At 43.9% G+C, this 22,611-nt stretch overlaps 1 protein-coding gene across 1 annotated transcript; it reads left to right on the top strand.

The window, feature by feature from the left end:
* The first annotated feature begins 420 nt into the window (after window positions 1-420).
* On the top strand, window positions 421-21,120 carry mrpl45 (mitochondrial ribosomal protein L45). Its single transcript, XM_080213504.1, has 8 exons — window positions 421-537; window positions 2,839-3,037; window positions 5,337-5,454; window positions 8,646-8,744; window positions 10,941-10,989; window positions 13,286-13,435; window positions 18,204-18,377; window positions 20,192-21,120. Exons 1-8 carry the CDS (start codon window positions 463-465, stop codon window positions 20,288-20,290), a joined length of 963 nt encoding a protein of 320 aa, XP_080069630.1. The 5' UTR covers window positions 421-462; the 3' UTR covers window positions 20,291-21,120.
* Window positions 21,121-22,611: the final 1,491 nt, after the last annotated feature.

Raw genomic sequence — 22,611 nt, 5'->3', positions numbered from 1 at the left:
TTGTCCCTGAGTGTCAGGAGGACTAGTGGAGTAAATATGTGGGATTATGGGGAAGGCCCTGGGTGGGAATGTTGTCTGTGCAGGTTTGATGGCTAAATGGTCTCTTTCTTCACTGTAGGGATTCTATGATTCTCTGCACCTCTCCTTCCCTTTCTTTGCAATGTACATTGAAAGTAGGTTGGAAATATGAAATTAAATAAAGGAAAAAATCTTGCAAGTCCACAGCATCTGAAAGAGAATGATAGAATGGTATTATAGATGTGACATTTCATTCACAGCTTGCACAATGTTGGTAACTCTGCTTTTGTTTGGATTTTAAAGCCGGTCCCCACTCCCACCACAGAGGGCGCTCCCGGCAGGCTCAGGTCCTCCAGTATCCCATCAGGCTGCGGGGGGGGAAGATGGCGACGTCCGCTGACTGACTCTGGTCCTCCAATATCCCGGCAGGCTGCGGGCGGGAAGATGGCGGCGTCCATGGGCAGGCTGCTGCGGGCAGTGGAGAAACCGCTGGGACGGGGCCTGAGCGCAAACCGGCAGGTAGAGCGGCCTCAGAAACACCTGGGGGTCGGGGCTGCCAGGCCGGGACCGGCTCGGCTCCTCATTTCAAAAAGCCGCGAGGCTTCTTAGGCCTGGCAACCCGGAGCGGCAGCTGTCAATGAACAGAGTCTCCCTTCACCTCACTCAGCTCTCTGTCTCTCTCCTATTGACTCCTCCTGGCTGGGAAAACTGCCAGATCTTCCCTCGCCCATCAGCTAGGCGAAATGTCATCCAACTCGAAACATTGGTTCTATTTTCTCTCTACAAATGCTGTCAGACCAAAAGAATAATACAGTGCGAACGGGGACATTCGGCCCATCAAGTCTGCACCTAACACAATCTCATCCAGGCCCTATCCCCATAACCCCACACATTTACATTGCCAGTCCCCCCGTCAGAGGGGCAATTTAGAATGGCCAGTCAACCTAAACTGCACATCTTTGACTGTGGGAGAAAACCTGAGCGTCTGGAGGAAACCCATGCAGACGTGGGGCAGATGTGCAAACTCCATACAGACAGTGACCCGGGGCCAGAATTGAACCCATGTCCCTGGTACTGTGAGGCAGCTGTGCTAACCACTGTGCCACTCTGAGATTTTCCAGCATTTTTTGTTTTGGTTTATGAATTAGTTTTTACACATTCTCTAACTGTGTAGGAACAGTAATAGGCCATTCAGTCTGATCCCACCATATAGCCCAATCATGGTTGATCATCCACTTCAATATGTTTTCTTCTCCACTCTATTACCCATATCCCTTTATTTTATTGGTGAATAGAAATCTATCGGTCTCTGCTTTTAAACATGCTCAATGAATGAGCTCCCACATCCCCCTGGAGTAGAGAATTCCAAATATTTACAATCCTCTGAGTGAATGGGAGATCACAGGCAAACCTGATACTTGTGCAAATTTTCTTCCCTAGACCAGAAATGTGAAGGATTTTTACTTTTCAAATCCCATGTTGTTTTGTGTCTCATGGAGACAGTAGAAACTTCAGTTACCGTAGCTTCTGAATGCGAAATAATGGAAACTGGTGTAAGAAATATAAAAACGAAGGCTGCAGTGAGAGATTACAACAGAAATGGATCTTTTGGTATTTGAAAGAGGTGGGGGGGGGGTGCAGGCAAGAGAGAGATGCAGAGTTTTAGGTAAAGAGTTTCAGTAGGTCAGAATTATAGTGGTTGAGAACTCTGATATTAGTGATGGGGGAGAAGAGGCAATGCACAGAAAGGAACATGGGAAGTGAACATTTAGGAGGAGAATTCATTCTGAATCTGGTTTCAAAAGAGAGTCAAGATCGTGAAAGCATTTATAGATGAAATAGATTTGGCATCCAGTGCATTATGGAAGAGCAAGATTTAGTGTTGAACAGGATATATGTGACAAAGTATTGGTTAAGTTTGAAGTTGTACTGCAGGGAGATAGGAGTGAATTTCTGTGCATCCATGACTGATGGTGATAGAGAAATGTATAAGGGCTTGCACCATTGGAAGGTGGGGCAGTGTTGGGAAGGGGGAAATAAGCGGTCTCAGTAATGGAATAAACAGGAGCTTTAAAGCACAGGTCCAAACAGAGAGCAGGATTGCAACAGGCAAACAGTGACCAAGCTGAGCGGTGGAGTCAGTGGCTGGGAAGCAGTAATTGTAGCTGGGATTAAATGTGATGATTTTTGTGTTCTGGATGTTAAGTTGGAGCAAAGGGTGACTCAAGATGATTCCAAATAAGCAACAAGTACAGAGTGGCTCAAACCGGAGAACATCTGTGCACGTTTGAAAGCTCATTTTATGGCTGCGGATGTTGTCAGCAAGAGCCACGATGTAGATGAGGGTGTTGGTTACCATGTGGTTAAGCTTAGTATGGCTGTTTGCTGCAATGTATTGTAAGGAAATCATATAGTTAGATAACCATTTCTTTTGATTCATCACATCAAATTGTTTTCATCACTGAGGCAACAACTCGCTTTCATTCAGTGTTTCACAGGGGGATTCAGACCCCAAACAAGATCTCGATGAGTTGGTGGCAAAGATGCAGAATTTGAAGAGAACTTTGAAGGTGGAAAGCTTTGAGAAGAGAATTCCGTCGTGTAGGATGTGATGGTTGAAGCCTCCACTACCAGCAAGGGAGCAGAGGAAAATGGGATACACAGTAGAGCAGAATGAAAATGTAAAATGGACTCTGGAGGAGGTTGCAAAGGGAGATTGTGGGAGAATTTTAAACAGCCACCATTTCATTTGTTTTTTTATCAAAGTAAATTAGTTGCAAATGTAATGGTAAAGCAAAGGAATATTTGTTTGCCTGGCAGGTTTGTCAGGGCCTGGAAGCACTGCTTAGCCCTGTGAAGTTGTGTGCCTCTGCTACCATCATTGCTGTGAGAACAAAGAGACGTTATGTTCCACCACGTAAACAGGACAGTTCTGTTGATCAGGAGAAAGCAGCTCGAGCGGCAGGACTGGTCATTCAGCAACAGTACATGGAGCGGTCCATCAACATATCATGTACAGGTATGGGAAATCCTCACTCACAGTACAGGGCTTGAGCACTGCACGAGCTTCTAAAAGGAACCAAATAGTGTTGGAAGAGTTTTGTGAATGGTTCACCTTTGGTATCCAAGGAAAGCTGAGATGGTTTCACAGTTGTTACTTTTTTGTATCTTGGGTCTGGTAATTGGGGGAAAGGATGAAAATTTCTTCCTGCTTCTCTCCTGCCTCTCCCTCCTGCTGCACTCCCTTCCAACAGACATTGGCCCACACTGTGACACATTCTGACTAGTACTCGATACCCTTCATTATCTATCTTGTGACTATTCTTCATGTAAGATCTTGAACAAACAATTTAATTATTGAGGGCAGCTCACTGACCATGGGGTCAATTCATTGATCCATGATCATAAGATTCTTAGAGTTTTGCAACACAGGAGGAGGCCATTTGGCCCATCACAACTGTGTCCACTCTTTAAAAGAACAATCCAAATAGCCCCATATTCCTGCCGTTTCCTCAGAAAAGGGACTGGACTCTATATTCTACAAATGAATTAATCTTGACTTTGTAATAATTCAGGTCAGAAACTCCAAAGTATTTTATGAAGTCCGCCTAGATCATAGAATTTGCATCTTGAATTTGGCTAGGATAAGCATGACAGGTTTCACCTCAGCTATGATTCATATGACTCACTAGGGAGCTTTTATCAAAGTTTATTTAAGAATACAGTTAACATGTATGAGAACATAAGAAATAGGAGCAGGAGTAGGCCATCTAGCCCTTCGAGCCTGCCCCGCCATTCAATAAGATCATGGCTGATCTGTCGTGGCTCAGTTCCACTTTCCCGCCCTCTCCCCATAACCCTTAATCCCCTCTCTTATCAAAAACCCATCAACCCGCGTCTTAAAAATATTTAGCGAGGCAGCCTCCACTACTTCAACGGGCAGAGAATTCCAGAGATTCACCACCCTTTGAGTGAAGAAGTTCCTCCTCAACTCCGTTCTAAACCGCCCCCCCTTTATCTTGAGGCTGTGCCCCCTAGTCCTACTATCCTTTCTGAGCGGGAAGAGTCTCTCCACCTCTATCCTATCCATCCCATTCATCATCTTATACGTCTCAATGAGATCTCCCCTCATTCTTCTAAACTCTAACGAGTACAAGCCTAGTTTATTCAGCCTCTCCTCATAGCTCAACCCCCTCAACTCCGGTATCAGCCTAGTAAACCACCTCTGCACTTGACTCCCTAGTGAGTCATATGAATCATAGCTGAGGTGAAACCTGTCATGCTTATCCTAGCCAAATTCAAGATGCAAATTCTATGATCTAGGCATACTTCATAAAATACTTTGGAATTTCTGACCTGAATTATTACAAAGTCAAGATTAATTCATTTGTAGAATATAGAGTCCAGTCCCTTTTCTGAGGAAACGGCAGGAATATGGGGCTATTTGGATTGTTCTTTTAAAGAGTGGACACAGTTGTGATGGGCCAAATGGCCTCCTCCTGTGTTGCAAAACTCTAAGAATCTTATGAAAAGGAAATGATCAATATCTTAAGAATTAGGAGCAGGAGTAGCCCATCTAGCCCTTCGAACCTGCCCCACCATTCAATAAGATCATGGCTGATCTGAATAAGATCATGGCTGATCTGATCTTTTATAAATTATAAACAAAAACAAAATAATAATGATAATGTATAACCCTTAACAAATGTATCTAACATGTTCCAATCAAACAAAACTTCCTTTAGACAAAAACACCTTTCTGCAGGTTTAACACAGCAAAGACTAATATTCACGTGATACTGAAATTTAATCCTTTGGTTGGAGAAGTGAAAACTCCGTACAGACAGTGACTCAACTGGGAATTGAACCTGGGTCTCTGGCGCTGTGAGGCAGCAGTGCTAACCACTGTGGATGGTTCTTGACTAGGGCAGAAATCACATCAGGCAGAGTTCTTTACAGAGAGCACATGATCAGAGTGAACTGGGTTCTGTTACCTGAGGGGCTGAAGAGTTCTTTTTCCTCCATATTGGGCTTTTGCTTCTCCCAGGAGATTAATGATGGGTCTGGGGAAGGGGTGAGGGTAGAGGGAAGTAATGCCCTGGCCATCACTTACCTGAAGAAGGAGTGGCACTCCAAAAGTTTGTGCTACCAAATAAACCTGTTGGACTTTAACCTGGTGTTGTGAGACTTCTTACTGTGCCCACCCCAGTCCAATGCCGGCATCTCCACATCATGGTATGGGCAGGCTTGATGGGCCAACTGATCTTTTCCTGTCATTAATTTTGTCAGTGACCTGTGCTGTTATGTCTTTCCTGTAGCGGGAATATTTGATCCGTACATTCCACCCGAAGGTGATGCTCGCATGTCCTCCCTAACAAAGGCAGGAATTAAACAACGTGCAGAACAGATCAAGCAAAGTGCAGCGTCGCAACTTGCGTGAGTTACAATTGTACATTCTCGTTGTGTAATATAGCATCGGTTCACAAACACTTTTGGTTGCAGGAACCCTTTAAAAATAAATGAAAAATCACTGACTTATCATTTAAATTATAATGCATAAAACTCATATTACACAAGTGCTGCATGCGCAGAGTGTTTGAAGAAAAAGTATATTTTCTAATACATATCAATGAAACGGGTGTTTGTGCTTCTCACTGTGGCGTCTGTGTACCCTTACTGTGATGTTTCCTGACTCTGCTCACACTGAGCGTGCCTCTGGTTACTGCTGACCTTTGACCGTGGCATCGTCCCAACTACAGCACCCTGGGCCGTCAGCCACCGAGCGGTCTGGGGTATGGTCGTTAAACATTTCACGCCACTTTGTGGATCCCCTGCAAAGCTTCTTAGGACCCTGGAGTTTGGTGGAGCTCAATTTGAGAACCATTGTAATAAAGTATTGAACCACTCTTAATTTTTACTGTGTTTGAGATAGTGGTGTCCTGGTAATGTCACTAGATTAATAATGACCTAGCGATATGGGTTCAAATCCCACCTCAACACCTGGTGAAATTTAAATTGAATCATAGAATCTCTACTAGCAGAAAGAGGCCATTTGGCCCATCAAGTCTGCACTATTTATAATCCCATTCAGGTCCTATCCCCATAACCCCACTTATTTGCTACCACACTAAGGGGCAACTTAGCATGGCCAATCACCTAACCCACACGCATATCTTTGGACTGTGGGAGGAAACCGGAGCATCCGGAGGAAATCCACGCAGGCACAGGGAGAACATGCACACTCCACACAGACAGTGACCTGAGGCTGGGAATTGAAGCCAGGCCCCTGGCGCTGTATTCAGTAACACTTGTCTTTGAGTCAGAACCTCATAGAACAAACCTTGAACGTGAAATCTGGTAGTGAGGGAGTGCTGCTCTGTCGGAGGGCAATGCTAAGGCAGCTCTCTAACGGCACTTGTGGCTGTTTCCACATCAGATGGACTGCAGCAGTTCAAAAAGGTGGCTCACCACCACCTTGAGGGCATTTAGGGATAGACAAAAAATGCTGCCGTAGCCAGTGACGTGCGCATTCCATGAACAAGTGACAAGAAGGGAATGCTGCACTGTTAGAGGTGCCACCTTTTAGATGAGAGGATAAAAGAAAGCCCCATCAGCTAAACGGCAGCAGTGGTCTTCTCCCTGGTTAACCTCACCCTGTATCACTGACCATTCACCTTTTTGCTGTTTGTGAGACCTTGCCATGGGTAATTGGAGTGCTCTGAGGGCATGAACAACACCATATTTCTGCAGACTTTTCTATCTGACCACGGGAGAGTTAAAGGTTTGACAGCATCTGTGGAGAGAGAAACAGAGTTAATGTTTTGTGTCCATGTGACTCTTCTTCAGAGTTAATGAGAGGGAGAAATGTGATGGCTTCTGTATTGTGTAAGAGGATGGTGGAGCAGAATAAAAGGTCAGTGATTGGTGGGAGTTAGGAGAGATTGCAACAAAGATGTGTCGGTCACGAGATGGAGGAAACATTAATGGCAGTGAGAGGGGCTATAGAAGGTGCTAGGAGTGGCATAAAATGTAAGAAATTAGAATATGTTAATGGGACAATAAAGTGAAAACAAAACTGAAGAGCAAGTGACAGATGGCCCAGTGAGGGAGGGTCTTTTGCATTGAGATATTGGGTTATAAAAACAGGGTCAAGATGGAGGAGAAAGGTCACAGTCAGTGTTGAGTCCTGAGGGCTGTGATGTGGCCACGCAGAAGATGAGGTGCTGTTCAGCCGGGTTGTGTTGGGTTTCTCTGGAGCATTGCACCAGGTCAAGGACAGACATGTGGGCATGAGAGCAAGGTGCTCAGTTAAAATGGCAGCAACAGGAAGGTTGTGGTTATATTGAGCACGATAATATTTTTTGCCCCAGTGCAAACCGCCATCCCATTTATCACTTATTCTAAGTTTTGCTTTCACTGAGCATTGACCTTTAATTGTCCCATCAACACATTCTGATTTTTTACGTTTTATGTCACTTCTAGCACCTTCTACAGCTCCTCTCACTGCCAGTAAAGCTTCCTCTATCTTGTGACCTACACATCTTTGTTGCAATCTCTCCTAGCTCCCACCAATCAATGACCTTTTACTCTGCTCCAACTGCTCCACCTTACACAGTATATAATCCATCACATCTCTTGCTTTCTTTAACTCTGAAAAAGAGTCATACAGACTCGAAATATAAACTCTGTTTCTCTCTTCACAGATGTTTCCAGACCTGTTGAGTTTTTCCAGTAGTTTCTGTTTTGGTTTCAGGTTCCCAGCCTCTGCAGTATTTTGCTGTTGTTATATTGGGGAACCGAAGTGGTTGGATTCCACAGTGTGATTTTCATTGCTTGAATTGGGACATGAAAATGGGCCAGGTAGACCCAGATGAAATCCCCTCACTTGTCTATTAATGTTCACCAGAAGTAAGTTCAAGAAGACCTAATCTATAGGGACCAGTCCCAGTTTCAGAATTAATCAGTGTTAATTTCAGAAACTCAAATCAAAGGGATCTGAAGGTGAAAGTGTGCAGTGAATGGAGATATTTTTGGTGAAGCAATGAGGCTGTTGTAGAGCTGCATCGAACTCCCTGCATTTCACCTGCACTATTGTGTATCTGGCTTTCACTGAACACAAAAGTAAAGGAAACTGCGTCCTCTGAGACTGTTACTGGTGGAGTGTTTGTCTACAAACATACTGAGATGGAATGGTCCACTGTCTTCACTGAAGACTTGGCTTCAGTGTACCTCGTGGTGTCTTATTGAACCAGATAGACCCTGTCCACCTCTCCCCCCTCAGGTTTGTGCCAAGGGAACTGACCTCAGTCATTGTGGTTGGATGAGAGTACGGCATTTTTCTCCAGTGTCCTGAGGCCAAGGTTCCTGTTTGCTGTGATGCTGCCCATTGTTGAATAACTTGTTCGTATATGAAAAGTGGGGACTTGGAAGAGGTGCTGGAAGGCTGTGTAGGTGTCTGTGTGATTCATGAAATGAAAGCATTGTGGATAAAAGCAGCCAAAAGAGGTGAATAGTGCGCCATGATCGAGCTGTGGCTGATGAGATTGTTAAATTTACCCTTTCGTTCCATCTTAATGCCTCTATTCTTGGTGGTCAGTAATGGGTACTAACAGTCTTTCTTCTGACAGAATCCGAAAGGTAAAAGAACAAGATCAAGAATTTAACACTAAGGACTTTGCCTCGAAGGCCCAAGATATTTACATAGAAGCACACAACTGCCTTGTGAAGTGAGTAACATTTCTAAGGACCTTTGCACATGTAAATGAAAATATAAAATCATTGGCCTATCAATCTTGGCTTTACCAGTAACTATTACAGTAACCACCCAGAACACTCTGGGATCCCGACTGCTCCAAGTCTGGCCTCTTGAATACTGTCTGATTTTCATCACTTTACATTGATTTCTGGGCTTTCTGTTGCCTGGCTCCTAATCTAAGGAATTTCCTCCTTAAACCTTTTTACCCTCTATCTTTCTCCTTCACTGACTCTCTGCAAGAGCATCTTACCCAGGCCCACCCCTACCCCCGTAACTCTGTGCATTTGTCACGGCCTATCCACCTATCCCACACATCTTGCGACACTAAGTGGCAATTTAGCATGGCTAATCTATCTAACATTCACATTTTTGGACTGTGGGAGGAAACCAGAGCACCCGGGGGAAACCCACGCAGACACGTGGGGAGGATCTGAAAACTCCATACAGACAGTGATCCAAGACTGGAATCGAACCTGGGTTCCTGGCGGTAAATTCAATGTTTACGGATTCCCAACATCACCATTCTGATTCTAGCCGTGCAGATGTCTACGTGCCAACCACAATACACTTGGTAGCACTTTAGCCTGATGTTGGAAGATCATGAGACTTGAGTACAACATTTCAGCTGATACCCCAATGCAGTATTGAGGTAATGCTAAACTGTCAGATATACCATCTTCTGGATGCAACATTGAACCTCAAATCAGTGTAAAAGATTTCACGACCACTCATTGTGGACAGGCAGTAGGGTTTTCCCCAGTGATTCTCTTTGCTCCCAGCTCTAATGAAGGGTCAGAAAAGTTGCCTCTGTTCTTTCCTCACAGCTGCTGTCAGACCTGCTGAGATTTTCCAGCATTTTCTGTTTCTGGTTTTCCCCAATGTTGTGGCAAATATTTATTCTTTAGCCAACACCAGATTTGGTCTTTATCTCCATTGCTGTGTTGGTGTGGGGAGGGTTTCAGGAGTTGCTTTTCTAAACCATGATTGTTAGAGTTTTATTGTTGACTGGGCTCCCATCTACTGCTTCACAGGGGAGATTTACTGGGATGCTGCCAGAGATTAAGGTCTTCAGCTGCATGGAAACATTAGAGAAACTAGGACTGTTTTCCTTGGGACAGCGAAGGTTGAGGGGAAATTCAATAGAGATATTCAAAATGCTGATTTGTAGCAAAGTAATTCAGAAGAAACTTTCTTTTGGCAAAAGGGCCTGAAATCAGACGTGACAGATTTAAGGTCATCACCAAAAGAACCAGGAGATGAGAATTGTTTTAAAATTGAGACGTGTGAAGTGGAATACAAGGCCTAAAAGGTTAATTTTAAATAAACTTTCAAAAGGAAATTGGATAAATACTTGAAAGAGGAAATGGAGAAAAGTTTAAGTTTATTTATTAGTGCCACAAGTTAACACTGCAATGAAGTTACTGTGAAAATCCCCGAGTCGCCTCACTTCAGTGCCAGCTCAGGTAAACAGACAGAGAATTTAAAGAACAAAGAACAAAATCAGCCCAGGAAACAGGCCCTTCGGCCCAACGAGCCCACACCGCCATCTCAACACCACCAGTCCACCCCTCCACCCATGACCCCTATCTAATGTTTTATGGCCAATGCACCTAACCAACATGTCTTTCGGACTGTGGGAGGAAACCAGAGAGCGGTGAATCTGTGGAGCTCTTTGGTGCAGAAGGCTGTGGAGGCCAGGTCATTGAGTGTCTTTAAGACAGAGATAGATAGATTCTTGATTAATAAAGGGATCAGAGGTTATGGGAAAAAGGCAGGAGAATGGGGATGAGGAAAATATCAGCTATGATTGAATGTCGGAGCAGACTCGATGGGCCAAGTGGCCTAATTTTGTCCCTATGTCTTAGTCACCTGGAGAAACCCACGCAGACGTGGGAGAATGTGCAGACTCAGCACACACAGTTACCCAAGCCAGGAACCAAACTCAGGTCCCTGGCACAGTGATGCAGCAGTGCTAACCACTGTGCTGCCCAGGTGATTGGGACTAATTGGATAGTTTATTCAAAAAGCCAGCACAGACACAATGGGCTGAATGGCTGTTCTTGTTGCTGTGAGATTCACAATTCTTTGCTGTATTGAACTGTAACTGAAGAGAGTTAGGGAAGACCATCGATACAATGTGATTTTAAAAAAACATTCTTGATTACAGATTTGACAAAGTGATGCTTCACAAGCTGGTAACAGAGCGCTGTTACCCGGTGAGTATATTTACTATTCTGTGACTTTATCTTTGCAAGTTTTCTTTCAAAAATAATGTCCTGGACAGAGAAGAGAGACAGGCATCTCCTGATTCTTCAACCTTTTGTCTGTAATCAGTGTGGGTTAATTTAGCTAAGATTGAGGAGTGTTCCCAAACTCCTGTTGTGTGTGGTATGTTTTTATAAAGTCACTAGTTGCAGACCTTCATGGTTTTTAAACAAAGTAGTATTGTTTATTCAACATTTTTGCCAGAAAGCTTTATCTCTACTTCACACACACCACAGGCACCCAGTACAAGTTCCAGACTTGGCTTATCAATGAGTAGAGGCCAGGAACTCTATGTCCCAACAGGCCTGGGGAGCTTCTGTGCATATACAAACTGGGAGAGGGCAGCATGTGCGCAATCCAGCATTTTAAGCTTCTTCAGGCCAAGTACTCCTGCGTAAAAATTAAAATGGCAGAAAACCCATATTTTGTCACCCAGAAGCAGAGCAGCATTACCGGGAAGAATTTCTTACTGGGAGAGATCCTGTTGAGAGTCCAAAACAGGAGACATGGAGAGGCTCCAGTTAGAAAGAAAGAGAGAAGAGCAGAGGAAGAGAATCCAAACAGATAAAGGGCTGTGTTTGGCAGACTTTAAGGAATGAGAGCACAGGGAAGCCCTGAAGGTCGAAGAAGCAGCAGAAGGTTGGTGACTCTATGCTGCAGGCTGTTGGGTCAAAGGCAGCCCTTTGGAGTAGTAACGTTCTGCTCGGCACAGCCAAAGAGCTTGTGAGTTGGTGCTGGAATGCAGACTTGGGAATCTGGTGGACCTTTGTTGAACCTGTCTTGAGTTGGAGATAATTGCAAGGTGAAATCTTTAAAGGCGAAGTTTGGAATCCCTCTAGAGAGAGAGAGACAGAGTTTCAACAAGATTCAACACTCTGTTTACTGAAGTCTGGGTGGGTTATTAAGAAATCCATGGAATCTGCCTTGGTTGCATCTGCTATTTATTGTGCAGTGTATTGTGTTTTACAAGTTGCTAGTACCAAAAAACTTTGGATTCTGGCTTAGGATCATAACATACACAAGAAAGAGTAAAAGAAAGGCAGTTTACTTCAACAAATATTAAAGCCAAACAGAATAAGTAACAGTTCACATGTTTGTTAGAATCTTGTGTGAGGGGCTTTTCTATTCGGGAGCTGAAGTTCTGATGACTCCAGATAGGTGAAAAGAGGATTTTGTGGAGTTTTTTCAGAATGAGGTTTGCACAGAAGTAGAATAAACAGCCTTAATAATACTTTTAGCCCAAGGACCAGTTTGCCTTCTCCAGGCAAACCTGGGATCTTTCAGAAACAGGCTTTCAAAAAGGCTTTAAAAACCTGCGGATGCTGGAACCTGACCCAAAAACAGTATCTGTGGGGAGAGAATAGAGTCAACGTTTCGCGTTTAGATGACCATTGATATATGATATATAAAAAAATCAAAAGTCTATTAATGTTAACAAAGGAGTCTCCACCTCTGGTCAAGAACCATTGACGTACAGCAGAGATGTATGGGCACTTCCCTCGTATGTACCTTCTGCGTAATCAGTTTAATTTGTTTTGCTTTGTTATCTGGCATATCTTGAGTCAGAAGGTCTGAGAGCTTGTTGTACTAATTTTGGGGTAATTCCTGTCAAGAGTAGCTATGACATTCCACAAGGATGTTGTCCAGGCATGACCACTGTGATCCACTTTTAAAAGCTTTCAGAAATTTGGCCAATTTGCAGTTCCAAACATCTGGTGACTTATGGCAGCCATCTTAGAATAATAGAGCCCCTACAGTGCAGAAAGAGGCCATTCAGCCTATTGAGCCTGCACTGACAACAATTCCACCCCGTATCCAGGCTCTATCCCCCGTAACCCTGTGACACTAAGGGGCAATTTAGCATGGTCAATCAACCTAACTTGCACATGTTTGGAATGTGTGAGGAAACCCACGCAGACACAGGGAAAACGTACACACTCTACAACGACAGTCACCCGAGGCCAGAATTGAACCTGGCTCCCTGGTGCTATGAGGCAGCAGTGCTAACCACTGTACCACCCATCTTAGAGGTCAAATATCCTTTTTTAAAAGAAGGCGCATACTGGCTTTAATAATTTGTAATATGTACCTATTTGGCATGACAATAATTTTGCATTTGCTTTGCCACACTATTGCAGGGAGGAAGGAATCATCCAAGTTGATGAAAGGGAGTCACAGGGAAGTTTGAATTGATGTCCTTCCCATTGAGTAAAGTAGATTAATCTGAGTCCATGATCTTCCCATTAGGAAATGGTGCGTGGCAACAGGTACAAGACTATCTGCTGGAAGTTTCTGCAGTCGCTGGAGCCACCAAAGCTTGTGCACGTCCGATGCCCTGATATGGTCAGCAAAGGGAACCTGTACGGCCAGGTTACTGTCCGTTTTCACACCCAGCAGGTATTGGTCAACCAGCACTCTTTATCATTGAGTGTGGGCAAACCCAAGTGAATGTGAGAATCTTAAAACTTAGATAAGGAGAAGCTGTGATTGTTCTCCTTAGGGCAGAGAATTTTAAGAGGTAACTTAGTAGAGGTACATACGAACAAGGATAGGCCATTCAGCCCCTCGAGCCCAGTCCATTATTCAGTAAGATCAGGGCTGATCTGTGGCCTAACTCCATGTACATGCCCTCGGTCCATATCTCTTGAAAACCCTGATTTAAAATCATGAAGGGTTTACATAGAATAATTAAGGGAAACTCTTTCTAATAGCTGCAGTTTCAATGGAGGGCACAGCTTTTTAAGACGTTTGGCAAGAGAGCAAAAGACAACAATAAGAAAAATGTGTTTATGCATCGAGTGATTAGGCATTGGAATGTGCTGCTTGATAGAGTGGGGAATGCAGATTCAAAAGCAACCTTCAAAAAGTTCCTTGAAAGGGAAAAGCATTAGATCTGGGGAAACAGCTGGATGTTCTTGGAAAGAACCAGAGCAGAGTTGATGGGCTGAATGGTCAGCATCTGTACTGTTCTCTCCACATGACCTTCCATCCACCCTACCTCATCTCACTCTACCCACATATCCTTTATTACTCATGTGTTTCTTTAGCTTCCTCTTAAATGTCTTTATACTGTTTGCCTCAAACATCCCATGTGGTAGCAACCGCTTTATCCACTCTGTGGGTAAAGAGATTCCTCTTGAGTTTCTTACTGGAGTTATTGGTGATTATCCTCGGTTTATGACACCGGGCTTGTTCTCATGATTCACTGATCCTAACTCTCAAGCACATCTTGGTGCAAAGCTTACCCACTCTTTTCTGTTCTCTGTGTACAGATTGACTGGGATTTTGTTTAATAGTCTTGTGTTTAACATGTACTTCTTGTCAAGATCACAGTTAGATCTTGGGTCAACATTCCTCCAGCATGTCCCCCTTGGCGTCATTGGTGGGTTAGATAATTGTTGGTGCTCAGGGAGAATTTCTGCTGTGATGGATGGAATTTTCGATCCTAATTTCTCCTCTTTTCCACTCCGTTTTGAATAGTTTGAAGACACCAATTTAAACAAAGGTCACCATGCAGACAAAATGTCTGGGTCATTGGCTCAGACACCCTTTGAAGGAGCCAAAGAATGCTGACATGCTGCAAAAATAAAGGCTCCTGCTTTTGATCAGCACTAAATCCATTAAAAGCTAAAGATGCTTTGAACTAACCTGTGAAGGGTGGATGTCAGATGTCTAGTGTGGTTTGAAATTGTCACATATCGAAGCAATATGATTACCTCCCACATCAAACATAAGTTTCCTGATGATTAAATATTATTTTAGAAACGTAGAGCAGGACAGCACAGTTCAGGCCCTTCAGCCCTCGATGTTGTGCTGAGCTGTGTCCAAACACGAGTTCAAGCTATCCCACTCCCTACCATTCTGGAGTGCTCCATGTGCCTATCCAATAACCGCTTGAAAGTTCCTAAAGTGTCAACTCCACTATCACAGCAGGCAGTGCATTCCACACCCCAATCACTCAGAGTAAAGAATCTACCTCAGACATCCCTCCTATATTTCCCACCATGAACCTTAAAGTTATGCCCCCAAGTAACAGTTACATCCACCCGAGGAAATAGTCTCTGCACGTCCACCCTATCCCCCTCATCATCTTATAAACCTCTATTAAGTCGCCTCTCGTTCTCCTCCACTCTAAAGAGAAAAGCCCCAGCTCCCTCAATCTTTCCTCATAAGACCTACTCTCCAAACCAAGCAGCATCCTGGTAATTGCCTCTGCATTCTCTCCCATGCTTCCACATCCTCCTTATAGTGAGGTGACCAGAACTGCACACAATATTCCAAGGGTGGTCTCACCAAGGTCCGGTATAATTGCAAGATAACCCTACGGCTCTTAAACTCAAACCCCCTGTTAATAAATGCTAACATCCTATAAGCCTTCTTCACAGCTCTATCCACTTGAGTGGCAACCTTCAGAGATCTATGGATATGAACCCCAAGATCCCTCTGCTCCTCCACATTCCTCAGAACCCTGCTGTTGACTGTGTAATCCACATTTAAGCTTGTCCTACCAAAATGAATCACCTCGCACTTATCAGTTAAACTCCATCTGCCACTTTTCTGCCCAGCTCTGCATCTTATCAATGCCTCTTTGCAGCCTACAAGAGCCCTCCACCTCATCCATACTCCACCAATCTTGTTGTCATCAGCAAATTTACTAACCCACCCTTCAGCCCCCTCTTCTAAGTCATTGATAAAAATCACAAATAGCGGAGGGCTGTTCCTTTGCCTGGTGAGTGGAGAGTTGAGTTGACCCAATTCCCCACTCACCTGATGAAGGAACAGCACTCTGAAAGCTCATGATGCCAAATAAACCTGTTGGATTTTAACCTGGTGTTGTAAGACTACATACTATGTCTACCCCAGTCCAAAGCCTGTATCTCCACATCATCAGCTGTTCAGGCAGTGCGTTCCAGATCATCAGAATACTCTTGTCACTTTATGCATTTCCAGATCAAACATGTATCAAATAAAAACCAAAGTGCCTCTTTTTTAGAAGAACATAACTTAAAAAAGACTAAACCATGAGATATTAGTTCTTAGTGAGAAACAGTATTGTTTTTTTCCTTTGAGAATTGCTTCATCTCAAGTTCCCCAAGGAGAACTGGGTCATTTTAGCCTAATTACTTATTTCAATAATGTCTCCATAACCAGCTCCAAATTTACAATCCTGTCCCGTTTGCTATGCTGCTGGCAATGTCTGTGAGTGTTATTTTATAGAATCATGGAATCAGACAGTGCCGAAGAGGCCCTTCAGCCCATCAAGTCTGCACCATGTGTGAACCTAAGAACATAAGAAGTAGGAGCAGGAGTAGGCCATCTAGCCCTTTGAGCCTGCCCCACCATTCAACAAGATCATGGCTGATCTGAAGTGGCTCAGTTCCACTTTCCCGCTTTCTCCCCATAACCCTCAATTCCCTTGCCTACCAAAAACCTATCTACCCGTGACTTAAATATATTTAGCGAGGTAGCCTCCACCACATCAACGGGCAGAGAATTCCAGAGATTCACCACCCTTTGAGTGAAGAAGTTCCTCCTCAACTCCGTTCTAAACTGCCCCCCCCCCCCACCCCCCCCCCAACCTTGAGGCTGTGCCCTCTAGTCCTGCTGTCCTTTCTGAGCGGGAAGAATCTCTCTACCTCTACCCTATCCATCCCCTTCGTTATCTTATATGTGAAATACCTGATCTCTCACCTAACCCCATTTACCAGGACTTGGCCCATTGATAGCCTTGAATTTATTTGTCAATAAACCGTTTGTTACATGGGTTGTTCGTCCTTTGTGTGTGGATGATGAACCCATTGGGTGGGGATCACGGCTGAATTTCAAATTTAAGTTCTTCCTAGCCCTTGTTTTCAAATTCCCGCATTGCCTCACCCTCCCTATCTCTATAACCTCCCCCCAGCTCCACAAACATCCAAACGGCATGGCGGCACAGCGGTTACCACTGCTGCTTCACGGCACCAGGGAGCTGGGTTCGATTCCCAGCTTGTGTGGAGTTTGCACATTCTCCCCGTATCTGTGTGAGTTTTGTCCGGGTGCTGCAGTTTCCTCCGACAGTCTGAAAGACGTGCTGATTAGGTGCATTGGCTGGCTATGCTAAATTCTCCCTCAGTGTATCCAAACAGGTGCTGGAGTGTGACAACTAGGGGATTTTGACAGTATCTTCATTGCAATGTTAATATAAGCCTACTCATGACATTAATAATTTTTTAAAAAAATTCTGCGCGAGTATAATTCTGGCCTGTTCAGCATTGTGATTTCAATCGCTCCTTCATTGATGGCTGCGCCTTCAGTTGCCAAGGCCCTAAACTCTGAAATCTCTTCCCAAAACTGCTCTGCCTCCACACCTCTCTTTCTACCTTAAAGCAGATCCTTAAAATCTATCAATTTTCTGACTGTCTGTCCTAGTACCATCTCCTGTAGCTTAGTGTCAATTTTTTCTTTAGGATGCTCCTATGAAACAACTGGGGATGTTTTATGAGGTTGAAGGCACTTTTTAAAAACAAGTTTTTGTTGTAACCGTCTACTTATAAAAGCAAAATACTGTGGATGCTGGAAATCTGAAATAAAAACTGGATAAGCTCAGCAGACCTGGCAGTGTCTGTGGAGAGAGAAACAGAGTCCATGTGAATCTTCAGAGTTGTGAAGAAGAGTCATACAGACTCAAAAGGTTAATTCTATTTTGCTCTCCACTGATCGTGCCAGACCTGCTGAGATTATCCAGCATTTGTTTCCGTTGCATGTAAATTTTGAATGCAGCTCATAACCTTTAAAGAAATGAGGTGGTGATGCCAACGTTGGACTGGGTTGGACACAGTAAGAAGTCTCACAACACCAGGTTAAAGTCCAGCAGGTTTATTTGCAATCACAAGCTGCTCACCTGATGAAGGAGCAACGCTCTGAAAGTTCGATATTCCAAAGAAACCTGTTGGACTTTAACCTGGTGTTGTGAGACTTCTTACTTTAAAGGAAGGGAGTTGTGACAATAGTAATAGGTTTAAGGCATCATTTTGAGTTTAACCTTGAATCGTTCTCATTAAGTTGTTGTTTTTGTGCCATAATAGTAGCCGCATGCGCCCGTGATTAACTGTGCTGGAAAGCTCTGACGTTGATAGAGTGTTAATTGTGGTGCACATTAACCGTGAGCTGCTATTTCTGCCCTCAGACTTTGGCAATCTATGACCGATTTGGTCGGCTGATGTACGGCAACGAAGACCTGCCGAAAGATGTCCTGGAATATGTGGTCTTCGAAAGGCATTTAACCAATCCTTATGGATTATGGCGAATGCATGGAAAAATAGTGCCTGCTTGGGCTCCTCCCAAAGATCCTATCATAAAGGTAATTTGTGCAAATTCTACCTTGTGTTTGAATGTTTTCAAATCCCTGTGCCATGGCCCCTCCCTATTCTCTCACATAAAGGTAAGGATTGATACATAACCATGAAACAGGGGCTGAATTACACTGGCTTAGGTTAACCTAATTCTTCCTCTCACATGGGCAGCAGTGGCACAGTGTTTAGCGCTGCTGCCCTCGCTGCTCCAGGGATTTGGGTTCAATTCCAACCTCGGGTGAATGACTGTGTGGAGTTTGCACATTCTCCCCATGTCTGTGTGAGTTTCCTCCGGTTTTCTGTCTTACTCCAAAGATGTGCACGTTAGGTTGATTGGCCGTGCTATATTGCTCCTTAGTGTCAGGGAGATTAGCAGGGTAAATACCTGGGTCATGGTCATAGGGCCTGGGTGGGATTATTGTTGCAGACTTGATGGGCCAAATAACCACCTTCTGTGCTGTAGGGATTCTATGATTTGCTCTGTTTCCCCCAAAAGCTATGTTCACACTTGACTCTTTCATGCACTATATCTCAGCGAATCATCTAGTTTATAAGTCTGTAGAGAATTGGTGTCCACAATATTTAATTTCTGAGTCATGCGTAAAACCTACTTGTGTTATGTTGAGCTCTGAATAACCTAATTTCTGTTGCATCTGTCTCATTTGCTTCCCTCTTAGAGGGAGAGGATTACTGATTTTTTTGTTAAAAAAGCTTTTAATTTATTGAGTTCCGTATCAGTCAGGATAGCGTTTAATCAAAATAATGATCTTTCTTCATGAAGCATCATCCATAATTTGTAATAGTAACAACAGCTGTGATTAAAAAGCAGGTGATAACAACAGCAGATAATGAAATCTGATTTGAAAGGATCACAAAATCATTCCAAAATCAGCAACGACTGTAGATTCCACTAACTAGAAAGCAAAAAGTGCTGCTCTCTTTGAAACCAGGAAGAAGTTTAGCCAAAATTCTAGGAGAGCTGCCTTGTAAAAATGTGCCCATGCTCATAGAATCATAGGGTCCCTACAGTGCATCCATCGAGCCTACACTGACAACAATCCCACCCAGGACCTATTCCTTTAACCCCATATTTACCCTGTTAGTCCCCCTGACACTAAGGGGCAATTTATCATGGCCAATCAACCTAATCTGCACATCTTTGAACAGTGAGAAGAAACCAGAGCGCCAGGAGGAAACCCATGCTGACACGGAGAGAATGTGCAAACTCCACACTCACGCAAGGCCAGAATTGAACTCGGGCCTTTGGCGGTATGAGGCAGTAGTGCTAACCACTGTGCCATCATGCCACTTCACTCTGTGGTATGTTTTAAGTTTGGGCAGCATGCTGACACAGTGGTTAGCACTGCTGCTTCACAGCGCCAGAGACCCACGTTCAATTCTGGCCTTGGGTGACTGTCAGTGTGGAGTTTGCACATTCTCCCCATGTCTGCGTGGGTTTTCACTGAGTGCTTCAGTTTTCTCCCACATTCCAAAGATGTTCGAGTTACGTTGATTGACCATGCTAAATTGACCCTAGTGTCAGGGGGATTATCAGGGTGAATGTGAGAGATTACAGGAATAGGGCCTGTGTGGGATTGTATTCGCTGCAGGCTCGATGGGCCGAATGCCCTCCTGCACTGTAGGAATTCTGTGATTCACTCTTCTCTGATACCACTGAGTGTCAATCTGATTGATGATTGAGTTGGTGATGAATCCTGCACTTTAGCTGCATCACCCCATTCAGATAACACTTGAGATGCAGTATTGTTGCAGGAAAAATTGTGAATGGAAATATAAATTTTGATTTGTTTCTAATCTCCAGACAATTATGATTCCTGGACCCAAGCTCGAGCCATGGGAAGAGATTGAGGTGAAGAATATTGAGATCCCCAAACCTGAAAATGTCCAGTGGAACAAGTGAGGAACTGCGTGGAAACTGAGAGGCTGAAAATCATGTTTGAGCTTTGCTGTTTGCACTGGGTGTCATGTATCATTCAGTGCAGTGGACACAAGGTTCTAGACACTTCATCATCCTTTGATTACCAGCTTAGTCTCCTTATAAACTGGACAATGTCAATCTCTCTCCAATGAGAGTCAATGTGTGTCAAAAACATCAAGCCCAGAGTCACTTAACCATGGAATCAGCAGCTGAATTCTCTTACCCATTCTAATCTTCAAGCTGACTCCTTTCATTTTTGGAAATTACCCTGAGTCCTTATTTCTGATCAGTTGCCCCAGCCCAGCATGTTACAGCTACTAAAACCCGGTTCAGTACACCCCGCAGCATCGTTTGTACACTGCAGTGAACGCTGTCTTAACCTGTCTTTATACCGAGAGCAGAAATTCATTCACTGCTGTGTTAAAGCTGTCTAAGGAGAGTAGCTACAGTATCTACAGAGAACATGGAATTCATCACCCGGTAGTGACTCTAGATTGGTTTTCACTGCATCTCACGCAGAGTAATTGATACCTGGGAATGAGTGACAAATTTATAGTTTATCGAACTATGTTTTAAGGGGTCATAGTTCTTGGAGATGCCTTTAGTGACCTACAAGAAATGAGTCAAACCTCAAGTATAAATGCCAACCTTGCAACTTACTCTCTTGGGATGAATTCCAGGTAAAATTAAGTGTTCCAGTTTGTGAATGTGATGGTTCTTAAATTCCTTGGGTTTGTAGAACTCTGGTTCAAAGTTCAAGGTTTACTGTTTCCATTTGATAATGAATAATAAAATCTAAGTCTATGAATTTATATATGTATGTGGGAGAGCAAGATATAATGTGTTTGAATATCAATGTTAGCTGTGACGTGGAACAATTGGACTGGGGTTCAGGTTCCTATGTAATGAATTTCCAACTCATCAACTAGAGACCTCAGCTTCTCCGCGGGGAAGTGTTTCATTTTCCAACACAGTAGTGTGAAGCATTCTTGGATCCTGGCACACAAGGTGGTTACTGAGAAAAACACACAACAATGTGCTAGTGAGTGTGAATTCATACCTCATTCTTGTATATGGCAGCCTTGGTGACTGCTAATTTATTGTTGAATTATGGACAGTTTTGAGCACTTCACAAGGATCTGAATTACCCTAAACGCCATCATCCCAAACCTTTTACAAACAGAATCATGACGTTCATCCCCCCCCACTCTGGCTGAATTCAAACTCAAATCCAGCATCGCACAGAAAGGTGTAGAACTTCATTTATATAGCCTTTTTCACATCCTTGATATCCTAAAGTGTTTTACAGCTGTCAGATTATTTTGAAGTGTGGTCACTGTTGTTTTGTCATGAAGGTGGGAATGGTGGCCTAGACACCAGATCTTTTCTGCCAAATCAAACAGACAGACATTGCTTAATGGACCTTGGCTTAATCTTTGGTCTGGAAGACAGCACTTCTGACAGCGCAGCACTCCCTCGCGGCGCCTCTGACAGCACAGCACTCCCTCGCGGCGGCGCCTCTGACAGCGCAGCACTCCCTCGCGGCGCCTCTGACAGCGCAGCACTCCCTCGCGGCGGCACCTCTGACAGCGCAGCACTCCCTCGCGGCGCCTCTGACAGCGCAGCACTCCCTCGCGGCGCCTCTGACAGCGCAGCACTCCCTCGCGGCGCCTCTGACAGCGCAGCACTCCCTCGCAGCGCCTCTGACAGCGCAGCACTCCCTCGCAGCACTGTACTGGAGCATCAGTGTCAATTGACAATCAAGTCAATTGACCTTGTTACCAGACTTCAGCCCTGACTGTAACTGAACCACTCAACTGGTAACAATAGATTTTATTTTTTTGCTTAAGTAGGTAGTAGCTTTTATATTTCCTTAGCTCCAGTGTCTTAAGGTTAATATGTAGCTCCAACTGACTGTCGATTTAGTAGTTCCGTTTATTAAGGGCAAAATCACTAATTTTTAAAGAATTTTAAATTTTTTTGGCTTATATTTGGAAAGTTTTAAGAACATATTTACAATTCATGGGGTGTTAGCACTTGAAATGAGGAACATCCTGTCTGCCAGAATTTATTCAATATACCATCTGTTTCAGTCAGAGGGATTGAACTGAGCCAGTTATAATCATTGTGCCTTAACAATGACACCTTGGGTTTGTATCACACCATTGCTGTTGCAAAACATCCCAAGAGTGTTAGCAAACAAAATAGGGCATCAAGGTATATAAAGTAGATGACCCAAAGTTTGGTGAAAGAGGTATTCGTAAAGAAGCGAGATAGGTCTAGAAAACCATCTTAAGGCAGGG

The sequence above is a fragment of the Carcharhinus amblyrhynchos genome, chromosome 27 (genome assembly GCF_965287045.1).
Source record: "Carcharhinus amblyrhynchos chromosome 27, sCarAmb.v2.hapA, whole genome shotgun sequence".
Classification (NCBI taxonomy): domain Eukaryota; kingdom Metazoa; phylum Chordata; class Chondrichthyes; order Carcharhiniformes; family Carcharhinidae; genus Carcharhinus; species Carcharhinus amblyrhynchos.
Note: the sequence above shows the minus strand (reverse complement) of the source record. Positions and strands in the feature narration are given on the sequence as shown.

Excerpts from the sequence above, each read along its gene's own strand:
- mrpl45 (XM_080213504.1), top strand. The coding sequence starts at position 463 with ATGGCGGCGTCCATGGGCAGGCTGCTGCGGGCAGTGGAGAAACCGCTG. Across the intron at positions 3,038-5,336 it reads CATCAACATATCATGTACAG|CGGGAATATTTGATCCGTAC; the intron begins GTATGGGAAATC and ends TCTTTCCTGTAG. Across the intron at positions 13,436-18,203 it reads TCCGTTTTCACACCCAGCAG|ACTTTGGCAATCTATGACCG; the intron begins GTATTGGTCAAC and ends TTCTGCCCTCAG.